Raw genomic sequence first — 13,807 nt, 5'->3', positions numbered from 1 at the left:
AAGAGGGACGGATTAAACCGAATTAAAGGGGAATTTAGAGATAGACATAGCAAGGTAATTAGATATTTAAAAAAATTATATAATTACATTGTACCTAGTTCTGCAATACGGCGTAGAGACCTCGCAATATAAACTGAACTGACACATAATAAGTGTGCTGTCCTCATCACATGTACTCGATATGACTTGACAGTCAGTTAAACGCCTCCTTAACATCAAGACTCTGAAGACAGATGACTCCTTGTCCACAGGTTTATTGAAGTCGTAAGGAAGGTGAAACTGCAACATACAAATTACAATCAACTCTTTTTCTACTCCTTTACATTAAAGCAAAAATACGGAGCCCCTAAAGGGACATGGAGGGAAAAAAAAAACTTTTGCGAGATCTCGCAAAACTTTTGCGAGATCTCGCAAAAGTATTGCGAGATCTTGCAAACGTTTTGCGAGATCTCGCAAAGTAAAACAGATGTCCTGATCCACACTCCTTGCTGGTTAGTGGCGGTATTGCACCACATAGTTGTTTGCCAACCGCCATTAAATAGAAGAAGAAGAACAAGAAGAAGTAAACAGACACAAAACAATGGATGCGCAAACAGATCATCCATGGGAGAAGTTTATTCATTTCTATTTTAGTATTGGCCTGACATATAAAGACATCAAATCCGTACTTGGATGTAGACATGGATTCGACATTAGTGAGAGACATTTGAAAAGATTACTCAGGGCGAGGGGACTTTCTCGTCGTAAAGAATACAGTGATCTTGCGGTCCTGGTGGAATTCATCAGTAACGAGCTACAGTTCTCTGGTCAGCTTCATGGGTACCGGTGGATGTACGCAAAGTGTAGAGAGCATGGACTACTCGTTAAGAAGGAGGATGTGAGGTTGGTGCTGAAGGAGCTAGATCCTAGAGGAGTTTCTTTAAGGCAAGCAAGACGCCTAAGACGACGGAGCTACTTTTCGAGAGGGCCTAACTTCATTTGGCACATGGACAGCTATGACAAGCTGAAGCCATATGGCTTTTGTATCAACGGAAGCATTGACGGTTTTTCGAGAAAAATCATCTGGCTTAATGTCTATACCACGAGTAGTGACCCCAAGTTGATTGGGGGTTATTACGTTGATGCAGTCCAACGTTTAGGGGGCTGCCCTAGGATTGTGAGAGGCGATTTAGGGACTGAAAACGGCCATGTTAGAGGCTTTCAGCGGTTCCTCGTCCCGTTTCATCCAGACGGCACTGTTGATAGCTACCTGGAGGGAGCAAGCACCGCCAATCAGAGAATCGAGTGTTGGTGGGGTTTTCTGCGAAACCAGTGCGTGGAGTTCTGGTTATCCTTGTTTGCAGACATCAGAGACACTGGATATTTTGACGGCGGGTTTCTGGACAAGGCTATCCTTCAGTTTTGTTGCATGGGACTGATCCAGGTGAGTTTTGTGTTTTGACGTAAATGTGTGTGAGACTGAGGAGAGAGAAAGCTGGAGGGAGCAGGGGAGAGAAAGAAAGGCCAATTTTGGATACGTTTTTGAACTATTTTAAGTTTACATGTATGTACAGTTCCTCCTAAATGTACATTTGTGTATTTTTAACAGGATGAACTGGAGGACACTGTCCAAGTTTGGAATGCACACACCATCAGACCATCGAAAAACATCAGTGTCCCCAGTGGTAGACCGAATGTGATGTATGCCTTGCCTCAACTCTATGGGACCAGAGACTTTCTATCCCTTGTTGAAGATGAACATATTCAGTTGTGCAAAGACGAATGTGTTTTTCGGCAGCTGATACCATGTGATCCAGATGTGTATGGACTATGCAACATCTTAATGTCGGAGTCACATCTGACTCTACCAAGAGATCCTTATCAGGCTGTGAACCTGTACAGGCACCTAAGAGAGGCCATCACTGCAGCTATTTAAGTCAGGAATATTTAAAATGCCCTGTAGGGGAACAATTAATCCCAAACCATTTTAATAGCTGATTATTCATTTAAATTATTTTTTGTTAACATTTCACAAAATGTTTTCTATGTCTTAGATGTAAATAACCATCAGTATCAGCCTGTGTGCAGTGACAAATTAATAGTGAAGATACAGTATCTGTGAATAAAGCCACACATTTTAATGTTAGTGTAGCGGAATTCTTTTTTAATTTTTCTGTATGTAAAACATTTACAAACATTTGAAACCCTGAGGTAATGTAAACTTTGCCAAATCTGACTAGTTTGTCAATAAAAAAAATTATACAAACATTCAAGGTCACTTCTTGGGCAAATGCACTCACATAAAAAAATACATGTGATAGCATGAAGTTACAGTAGTACATTAGAGCAATATGATGGAAACATTGTAATAATTCAGAAGGGCATATTACACAGACAAACTCAGCTTATACATTTTGTAAACAGGAACACTGGATAGGTATCTTAGTATTGAGTTTTAAACTGCTTCTGAATAAGCAACTAACTGGCATGACTTCAAAAGGAACAATCACTAATTCTACCAGTGATTAACAATTCTGTAAATAACAGAATATCACCCTTATATGCTTTTAAGAAAAGAAGTCCAGCATAGAAACTGGGTTAGATTTAAAATAATGAAACAGAAAGCTGCAGTCATTTTCAAAGTATAATTTAAAATATAAAATCTGTTAAAAAATGGAGGTGTATTATTGCACCAGTAAAACAAATAAAGTGCATGCTGAAAAGGAAATGAGACTGCTTATCATGATGTCAGTGCATCAGATGTTTAAATGACAAAACATAAATACATAAATAAATGATTATCAACCATACCATGAGACCAGTTACTTCTTGGCCTAGTTAAACCTGGTCCCACATTTAAATGATGTCCATTTCTAAGTAAGTGCTGGACAGGATATTGTCAACTCTGTCTGAAATTTCTGGGTAAGAAAAGTATGTACATGGCAAATCAATTGTAGATCCACAGGTATGAGCAACAGGCTTCTATTGAGGGCCAGTTTCAGCTTTAAGTAACCATAATCTTCTCAACACATATAACTGAGGAACCCTGTGCAGAAGCGTAGGATTTTCTAGGCTTTTGCTTGATCAGCATTTTTCACATAAACGTTGGAGATGGTTTAAGGTTGTTTGTCTCTTGAGACAGCACCACCTTATTAGTTTCAAAGCAATTGCATTATCTTTTGCCCGTAGGCTTTCTTTAACTCTTAAACACTCCAACAGAACTTTCCTTATCTGTAGTTTAAACCTCACAAGTGACATGGGTGTGGAGAGGTAATGACAATAAATATAGGGCTCTTGGAGAATTGCTTTTGATGTGCCTATTAGTTCTATGGCAGGCTTCATGTTGTTATCTGGAGGTAGGGAAATGGGACCCATCCGTGTGAAAGGTCAAGCAAGTCCTCTTGATCACTTTCATCCAGTGTTCCCTGAAGAGCCTTCTCAACAGCTGATCTCTCAATGGGAGGGAGGTAGTTGAGAAATGATGACATCTGGATGTCTGTTTCAACATGGCTCATATTCCATTGATGCATGCTAAATAAAGCCATTGATAGCTCTTTGGCATAAACACCATGATAAACAATCCTTTAAACCAAATCCGTCAACTGCTTGCCATTCAGGCCTCAGAAAAATCTGGCCTAAGCCTTGGAACTCGCTCTGTTCTCCTTCACACTGTTTCAAGTAAATTGCTCCCAGAAGGATGTGTACACCTCCCTAGACACTCGGGCCTCATCAATAGCTTTTTCGTTGACAAAGTCCATCTTTAAAGTTCATATTCATGATTGATGCTGTCACGTAAATAAAGGCAAAAGATCATCAAACAACTTGATCCTGCAAACTAAGCACGCCGTGTGGTCTGGGGGACTTCCTGGGTTGCTTCTGTTGGCATGTGGTGCTTGAATGAGAGCGGCAAATTGAATATTTAGCCCACTGTCCAGCATAGAAGAACAAAAACACAAATTAAATATCAGAATTGTCAAAGAATAAAGCGAGGCCAAAGTATCTAAATTTTGGCATGGTTTGTTACAAGGTTTATGATTTACAAACTAGGTTATCTATGCGCCTTATGATGTCATCAATGTAAAACATTGTTATTCATGTGAAGGATACTGGCAGTGGAGTCACACCAGAAGTATGTGTTTTCAGACGTCTACTAGAGCGCTACCAAGAGGTTCGGACTAGAGCTAAACTGTGGGACTTCTCTTCAGGCGGCACTTGGTTATTAAGCATTAGAGTGGGATTGTGCTATCATCCTGTGTCAAACTGGGACCATATTTTAAGTCAATCTAAATTTAGATTGACTAAAGATTCAAGGTGAGAAAAAAAAACCCTAAGATAAGGAATTCCTTTTATATCCCAAAGTAGCAAAAATTTGGGTTCTATCTAGCTTGAAATCTTACAGCCTATTTCTTCAAAAAATGCTTTATTGGAATTATATCACATTTGTAATTAAAGTGAGATGCATCAAACATTAGGAAGTATTTGGGGAGTTATATTGGAAGATATTAATTTATTTTATTTATTCTCTGATTTCTTTTTCACCAATCATTTTTTATTTCTCCCCACTAGGGGGTTCTGTAGCACACTCAGCCCCTGGGGCCTTCATCTCAAGGCATCTATTTATGAGGGACCATGTTACAAACTGCACCCTTCTCACTCTGGTTCTTGTTCAAAATTTGTGATCTTCCTTCCACAATAATAGATTAAACACTGATGACATTCAATTTGTTTGAAGTGGTGTGTCTTACCTGGGAGCTGGCATGCTTCCTCGTGTATGGACTGCTGCTCATACAAGTTAAGCGGCCATCACCTGAAGGGAGTTAGAAGATCTATCACCTGTGTAGTGCATACCCAACTCGTCCTCTAAGGAATAAAATAAAAGACAGCAGATACATTAACCCTAAAAATCAGATTTATTTTCAAAAAAGTTTTTCTTAACTTACTTTTGTACATGAGCATAACTTCCAGTCAACATCAGGAACACTCACGACTATGTCTAAGAATGTCCAATTTTGGTTTTAGGATAAAATGAAAATTTTTTACATATTAGAGAAATAAAGTACAATAAAGTTATAAGTCAAAGGATAAAAATGCTAAGCACAATTCCAGTAATTAGTACGTAAAGGACTTTAACTGTATCCATTTTCATTAAGATAAAAATTTGTATTCTTTTTTTAATGACCCCATCAAAATGTGGATATGAAATTCAAATATCCATTCCATACAACCATTTTCTTGACCCCGCTTAAATCCATTCATGGGGTAGCTGGGCTCTATCTCCAGCATTACCTGGGTGAGAGGCGGGGATCACCCTGGGAAGAGTCGCCAGTCTGTCGCAGCGGCAACACATAGACACAGGACAAAACAACCATTCACGCACACACTCTCACCTAGGACAATTTAGAGGAGCCAGTTAACAGTCATGATTTATGGACTGTGGGAGGAAGCCAGAGTACCCGGAGGACAACCCATGCATGCACCAGGGAGAAAATGCAAACTCCTTGCTTGAAAGACCCAGGATTGGATTTGAGCCCAGAACCTTCTTGCTGCAAGGCAAAAGCGCTACCCACTGTGCAACCCAAAATTTATAATCTTTATTAAGAAATTGTAAACAAAATATTACCTGTGTGTTATCCTAATCAAACTTGTTTTAAATTGATAACCACCACAATCATAGTCCGAATCCCACACAAGTGTATCTGCCTCGTCAAAAACAAGGCGGCCCGGTTCCGGTAAAGTGAAGTCACTCGTGTTTTCTTTTCCGTCAATGCTGCTTTTTTTTATGTCTGTTGGGGTTGACTGAAAGGGATGTGATGGACCTGACTTTGTGCTGTCTCATCCTCAGATTTTCCTTAACCTTTTTGATCTTTGTTGCATCTGGAAAAACAAATCAAAGACACAGTTGCTTTAATTTATTCAGTTGTAATCATAAAAATAAATTGCTCTGTTTACAATAATGTTAAAAAAACAAAATCTATTTAGAAGGGGTGGTTGAACATTTACTGGACAAATTGGACCTATGTAATAATACTTAGTCATATGAAATAGGACTATTCCCTCATTCAGCACACTGACGTTTTTTGAACCATGAAGCTGCTCAGTAAACACAATGGAGGTCGACGCACGTTCCTCAAAACTTAAAACAATCATCCAACAACTACAATACTTACCTCCCTGTATATATAGGATGGACCAATTGTAATTAAGTTAGGGACAAGAGCACTAACTTTTATTAGTGACTCTTGTTCCTATTAACATCGTCCATGTCAGTTCGTAATAATTATTTATTACAAAATTTATGTGATATACCTGGGCCCTTCCGTCCCACAACACGTTGAAATTGATACTATCCTGCAGATCTGTGATGACTGACTGAGATCCATCTTCAAACTGACCATTTTCCTCAGATGAGAGTTCTTTTCGGAGCTCCCTGCTTTAGTACAGATGTAAAAATCTGAGAAGTTTTAATTTAGTTTGTTCATAACATTTGGCCAACAGTGTGATTAAAGGGAATCTTGTTCCTTTTAAAATCGCAGTGTCAAAAAATGAAGTCTCACTGACTCCGCCTTTATCGTGGACTGCCATCAGGAAAAAATTGTTATTTTCCTAATTCCACTGATTGAGCAACAGTAGATGTTTTTGCCATTGTCAGAATTCTCGTGCCTCCACCACTGTTGGTACGTACTTGAACAGTATCCCATTAATGCCAAAAATGAGCCATCAATTTCATCCTTCTTGAAGCCTTCTATCCTGCCTATTTCTTTCTATGCTGCAATGGTATTTCGGAGTTCGTCTGGGGGTTCACTCGGGGATCCTCTTGTCTTTGATTTCATTTTGAGTGCCCCTATTTTACATTTACAATCTCTCTAAAAGAGTGTCTTTACTGATGCTTTGGCACTGTATTTGTTCACAGAATGATAGCTCAGCTACTCTATTAATCTTATGTGTTTATGTATTTTGACATTTGATCATTCTTCATGATGCCACACTGCTTTGTCAACCTGCCAAACAGAGAGAGAGAAACACTAGTGTACAGTACAGTGCATTCGTATCTATTTTGATGAATCTGAAATTTTTTTATACTTTGCTTATTTAAGTATGCATCAAGACAATCAGAATATCTAGTTTAGTGCATAATTTACATGACATTATCGTATTCCCATGTATTAAGTATTCAGTGTAGTTGCTGATTGTTCTAGTAAAAAGTTTTATAAGCCCCTATTACTTTATACTTGTGTTGCATGTCGTTCTGCACAACATGTCATCTTTTGTGCTTATATACTGTTTACTTTATTCAATGCTATTATTGCACCATTTTAATTTGGAAGGATGGGATTCCTGATATTCAGCATGGAAAAATTAAAAACTTCGGTGGTTGAGTTCTCCATTTCCTGGCACAAAAAACATTGTGCGTCCGGTTATTATCTCAAACCCATGAAAAAAAAGCGAAAAAATCTGACCCGTGTGAGTTAAGCCTATATACTAAAATTCCACCTGATACACCAAGTATCTTATAGAAAGGTATAGATTATATCTACTGAAATTGCATATCACAACCCATTTATGAATGGGGGAATGATTTAAATCAATTTTCTTATGGTTAATCATTTAAAATAAATATTTATTTTGCTGACTTGAATAATCAGTTAGATCAAATTTATTGAAATGTACTCTACATTAAATTATTATGTTTCAGAAAGGTAGTAATCCTACTAAGTAAAAAAAAAGTGTCCACGACCTTTATATAATCGTTAGTTGTTATTTATTTGATAGTTTTACTCTGATGCTTGATAAAATAGTCAAAGAATGCAGATTGGAAAAAAAAAACAAAATAAAAAATATAAAACATAAGGATTCCAATGCTTGCTAAGGGGTAATTTGCTAATTAAATTCACATTCTTTATATTTCATTATTTTGTGCACAATTCATTAAAAAACTGTCATCTTATGGCACTTTACAAAGTCAATTTCAATCAGATTATACAGATTTGGTTATAATATAAATTTTCCTATATAACAGGGAACCAGTTGATTGAATCAAAGTTCTTGATAAGCAGCTTTCCTCCTGGAAGAAGCGTTAAAACCACAGGGAGAGTGTCTGCATTGTTCCATGGCTTTGCAGCAAATCACGCATACTGAGCAAGCATGAGCGACATTACACTGTAATAAAAATCGATGTCACCAGGACAACGAAAGCTCTTATGCTCTTTTGAACCACCCGTGTCCTGTAAACATGTCGGCTCTATTAATTTCACAAAATTTAACTTATACTCTGAATAATCACTGGCATGAACGTTAACAAGCTGTAATGACGATAACAGGTTTTCGGAATATAAAAAATCTACCAGACTTGAAGTCAACTGTATGCTCGAACAGCCAGGGAGTTCAAAGTTACCAGTTTTATCCTCTACTCAAGTTTCATGATATCATGTTAACATTGTTATTAGGTTATCAAGTATGCATTCACTATAATTGCACGAAACAATTATGCATTTCTACAATTCTACGAATAATACCAATATTAGCTAACGATAGCATGCTATTCACGAAGCTATTCACTCTACTTTCGTCACGAATGCCTTGTTGCTAAATTTACGTCAGGTTATTTAATGGATTGTTTACTGACCTTGTCTCTCTTCATTCGTGTAATGTCGTCTTTTGGGACTTCTCTAGAAATTAAGAACCTCTCCAAATCGTCCTCCATGGTTGTAGCTGACACATGGGCGTTTTATCCTTTTCGCTTTGCGCATCCGCTGTTGTGTGTCTGGTTTACTTCCGGTTCGCCCCCGTATGTTCAATTTCCGGTTTGCCGACGTAGAAAACCTTTTTTTAATCTTTTCAAATGTCTCTCACTAATGTGAAATCCATGTCTGCAGCCGAGTGTGGATTTACGATTGATGATCTGTTTGCACATTGTTTTGTGTCTGTTTACTTCTTCTTCTTCTATTTATTGGCGGTTGGCAAACAACTATGTGGTGCAATACCGCCACTAACCAGCAAGGAGTGTGGATCAGGACATCTGTTTTACTTTGCGAGATCTCGCAAAACGTTTGCAAGATCTCGCAATACTTTTGCGAGATCTCGCAAAAGTATTGCGAGATCTTACAAAAGTTTTTTTTTTCCTCCATGTCCCTTTAGGGAGGGGCTCCGTACAAAAATAAGCATGTTTCGTAGAACTAAAATAAATCACGTCATTGTAAAATAACATTGTAGAAGGCCTGATTAACCAACTTACTTCTGTTTATAAACATTTTTAAACCAAATTATTTATGCATTTATCTATTCACTTATTTAACTGAACTAGTTTGACACATGAATCAGCAGAATCACATATATTAACAGTGTTACTTAAGCAGGGATAAATTTATCATTATAAAATATCATTACACGCAAAATAACGAACTGAAGTTGCAAATATCATAATAAACTATCAATACATACCAACGATGCTACCAAAGGCATAAGAAGTTTGCAGATGTTGCTGGATAAACTTGACAACAAAATTTAATTCTGTAGCATGTGCATTTTACTTCCTGATTACCTCATTCTACATCCTATGTGACAACTTCCTGTTACCAGGCTTCAGTGTTTCTTAAAGTGACAGCACCACCTCACTGATACTTAAAGATAACCTTAATAACAAATGAAAAAATGAACATAAAATTTGCTCATAACAATACACTCCCCGCCTGGCGTAGATATACGTCACTAAACAGAAAAACAACCTAAATAACTAATCCCTGCTTGGGAGGAGAACCACTATCTCTGTAATAGGTCTGACATAGATTGCAGTCCTTTCTGCTTTCACAGTCTTCACTTCAACGTGTCGCACTTTTCCATCTTGACCAGGGAAGGTCTTTGTTATCAGCCCAGTAGGCCATTCATTCCTCGCCACTTCACTGCACTTTAACAGAACAACACTCCCTTCTTTGATGTTAGGTTGTATTGATTGCCATTTCTGACGGGGTTGCAGCATGGGCAGGTATTGTTTCCTCCATCTGTCCCAGAAGCTATTGGATATGTGTTGCACGTGTCGCCACTGAGACTTATAAAGGTCAGAAGCTCCAAACTCGCCCCCTGGAGCCTTAACAACATTCACCTTTTGAGTGAGGAGAGTTGCAGGTGTGAGCATGTAGAAGTCGTCAGGATCATCTGTTACTGGCAAGAGTGGCCTAGAATTGATGATAGCGGCTACTTCTGCCATGAAGGTAACCAAGACCTCATGGGTAAGCTTGTTTTTTAGCTGAAGGAACATGGAGTCGAGAATTCTCCTTGCCAGACCGATCATTCTCTCCCATGCACCACCATGGTGAGAAGCATGCGGAGGATTAAAAGTCCAAGTGACTCCCCGGTTCAACAGGTAAGTCTTGACTGCAGAGTCATCAATGTTGGATGGTATTCTCAATTCTTTACAAGCTCCGACAAAATTGGTACCACGATCTGATCGTATGTGTTTGACTGGTCCTCGCACAGCAAGAAAGCGTCTGAATGCATTGATGAAGCTTGATGTGTCGAGGGACTCAATGACTTCAATGTGAACAGCTCTTACACTCATACATGTAAACATTACAGCCCACCGTTTACTGTACAACAGGCCCCCTCTAGCACGACGTGAACTGATGTGCCATGGGCCAAAGACATCCAGACCCACATTAGTAAATGGGGGATCTGTGGTAAGACGATCTGCCGGTAGATTGGCCATCTTCTAGACACTGAGTGGCGCCCTGAGTCTTTTACATGTTACACATTGGTTGAGGATACTGCTCACCCTCCTTTTGCATCCGACTATCCAAAAGCCTGAGGTGTGAACAGCTCCCTCTGTAAAATGACGGCCCTGATGATGAACTTTTTCATGGCAATGTCTGATTATTAGAGCTGCAACATGATGCTGTCCAGGGATGATCACTGGATTATTTTCAGTCCGATTAAGGCTAGAATGGTGGAGACATCCTCCAACTCTCAGGAGCCCATGTTCATCAATAAATGGGTCTAGTCTGTGGAGAGGGCTGGATTTAGGAATCTTTTTTTCCTTCTGAATTAACTTAATCTCTTCCATGTAGGTTTCCTCCTGCACTGTTCGTGTGATGATATTCGAAACACGATCTATCTCCCCCACAGTTATCCTTGCTGTGCAATAGTGCCAGCCTTTACAAGACTGGTTTCTCTTCTGCACAATCTTGAACATGCAGACTATGTGCAATAGACGTGCTATGGCCCGAGTGAGAGACTTCCATGAAGAGAACTTGGCAAAACGATGAGAGCCAAGAGTTGTGGTGGAAGCTGTGAGTAAGGTGGACACTAGAGGTCTTACATCTGGATCTGAGATTGGATCAACAAGGTCAAAAATGTCCTTACAGCTCCTTGATTCGGGGCTGGACAGAAATCTTGGTCCACTTTACCAGTTTGTGTCCTTAAGGTGACTTGCAGCAACAGAACGCGTAGCGTGATCTGCAGGATTTTGGTCTGTCGGCACATAGTGCCACTGGTTTGGAAGAGAGGATTTTCGGATGCGTAGCACCCGGTTGTTGACAAAGACATAAAAACGTCTGCTCTCATTGTGGATGTAGCCCAAGACCACTTTGCTGTCTGAATAATAGTGCAAGGCATTGAGCTGGAGATCCAGTTCTGCTGAGAGTAGGTCTGCTAGCTCTACAGCAAGAACTGCAGCACAAAGTTCTAATCTTGGCATGGTCATGTCAGGACGAGGGGCAAGCTTGGCTTTGCCCATTACAAATCCAACATAGCATTTGCTGAATGCATCAATGACTCTCAGATATGCAACAGCAGCAATAGCCTTTGTTGATGCATCACAGAAGATATGCAGTTCTCTTCCGGAAGCAGCTGAAGGGGATGTTTCTGTATACAATCTGGGAACAGAAAAGCCAGACAGTCCGGATAAGGAGGCTCTCCATGACACCCAAATCTTCTCCATATTTTCTGGTAAAGGTGCATCCCAATCTCCTTTTTCAGTTGTGAGCTCTCTCAGGATAGCCTTTCCTTGGATGGTCACTGGTGCTACAAACCCAAGAGGGTCATAAAGGCTGTTGACGGTGGATAAAACACCCCTCCGGGTGTAGGGTTTAACCTCTTTAGACACACTGAACACGAAGCAGTCTGTTTGGAGGTTCCAGTCGAGCCCGAGACTGCGCTGCACTGGCAGTGTGTCATCATCAAGGTCGAGATCTTTGAGGCTGTTTGCATGATCAGTGGATGGGAATGCTTCCATGACTTCCTTTCTGTTTGAGGCAATCTTATGTAGCCTAAGATTTGACTTAGAGAGAACATCTTGAGTCCTTTTCAACAAATTTACCGCTGCTTCAACTGTAGGCAGGGATTTAAGACCATCATCTACGTAGAAATCACGTGTGACAAAGTTCTTGACATCTGCATCAACTTGTAACTTTTGGTCTTGTACAGACTGATGGAGGCCATGAATAGCCACTGCTGGTGAGGGTCTATTTCCGAAGACATGGACATTCATACGGTAGTCTATAATGGTCTTACCCGGATCATTGTCCTGAAACCACAGGAAACGTAAGAAGTTTCTTCTTCCCTCACATAAAAGCAATAGAACATTTGTTCTATATCTGCTGTGAAAGCCACTGCTTCTTTTCGAAAGCGCAGTAGTACACCCAAAAGTGAGTTGTTCAGGTCCGGCCCGGTTAGCAGCACATCGTTGAGTGCAACACCTTCATACTGAGCACTAGAGTCAAATACAACTCGAATTTGGTTGGGCTTCTTTGGATGGTACACACCAAATATGGGCAAGTACCACTGCTCTTCATCTGCTGTCACTGGAGGAGCTATTTCTGCATGGCCCTTTACAAACATCTTCTCCATGAAGCTTAGAAAATGTTCTCGCATTTCTGGCTTCCTTCTGAAGCTTTGTTTGAGTGAGATGAGGCATTTTAATGCTTGGGGCTTGTTATTGGGAAGCCTCTGACGTGGGTGCTTAAAGGGTAATGGTGCAACCCAGCTATTGTTTGCATCTTTGTGTAGACCCTCATTCATTATTTTCATAAAAAGGGCATCCTGAATTGAAGGAGCCAACTGGTTGTCCTCTTTAGTCTGCCTAAACACAGCACATCCAAGATGATCAGCACAACACTCTGGGTCCATCCTGGCAAAGAGTGAAGGATGGGTTGGGATGTACTCACTGCTGTATTTCTCTTTGATGCAGAACACATTGGGGCAAGGTTCAAAGAGGGTAGGGCGTGTCGTTTCTGTGGTTTTGGTGTAAAAGGTGTTGATTGTTTGAGGCATGTGATTGCTGCCTAAGCATACATTCCCAATGATAACCCACCCAATGTCAAGTTTCTGAGCATATGGCAGATCATGTGGGCCATTCAGCTGTTTACGTACCTTATGAACTCTGATAAGGTCTCGACCAAGCAGCATCTTTTCTGGCAATCATCTAGAGCTGAAAACTAACAATATAAAGTAGATTTGAGCAGATGTTTTTGGTTCCAAGCTTCAAATCAGAAGTTGAGGCCAAAATGCTCTTTTCACAGTGAGATAAAGCTATTTTGGCCTGTGGAGTTATAACAGACAAACCATTAATGATACAGCCATGATCTTTTCTGGCAATCATCTAGAGCTGAAAAACTAAGAATATAAAGTAGATTTCAGCAGATGTTTTTGGTTCCAAGCTACAAATCAGAAGTTGAGGCCAAAATGCTCTTTTCACAGTGAGATAAAGCCATTTTGGCCTGTGGAGTTATAACAGAAAAACCATTAATGAAACAGCCATGATCTTTTCTGGCAATCATCTAGAGCTGAAAACTAACAATATAAAGTAGATTTTAGCAGATGTTTTTGGTTTTTAAGTTCA

General features: G+C 39.7%; 1 protein-coding gene across 1 annotated transcript; it reads left to right on the top strand.

The window, feature by feature from the left end:
• The first annotated feature begins 565 nt into the window (after positions 1–565).
• LOC119778637 lies at positions 566–2,247 on the top strand. Its single transcript, XM_038277976.1, has 2 exons — positions 566–1,423; positions 1,589–2,247. Exons 1-2 carry the CDS (start codon positions 581–583, stop codon positions 1,913–1,915), a joined length of 1,170 nt encoding a protein of 389 aa, XP_038133904.1. The 5' UTR covers positions 566–580; the 3' UTR covers positions 1,916–2,247.
• The last annotated feature ends 11,560 nt before the right edge of the window (positions 2,248–13,807 follow it).

Source organism: Cyprinodon tularosa, unplaced genomic scaffold, assembly GCF_016077235.1.
Source record: "Cyprinodon tularosa strain WSP-4 unplaced genomic scaffold, ASM1607723v1 ctg1361, whole genome shotgun sequence".
Classification (NCBI taxonomy): domain Eukaryota; kingdom Metazoa; phylum Chordata; class Actinopteri; order Cyprinodontiformes; family Cyprinodontidae; genus Cyprinodon; species Cyprinodon tularosa.
This window is presented reverse-complemented; position numbering and strand designations above follow the sequence as displayed.

Excerpts from the sequence above, each read along its gene's own strand:
- LOC119778637 (XM_038277976.1), top strand. The coding sequence starts at position 581 with ATGGATGCGCAAACAGATCATCCATGGGAGAAGTTTATTCATTTCTAT. Across the intron at positions 1,424-1,588 it reads GTTGCATGGGACTGATCCAG|GATGAACTGGAGGACACTGT; the intron begins GTGAGTTTTGTG and ends TATTTTTAACAG.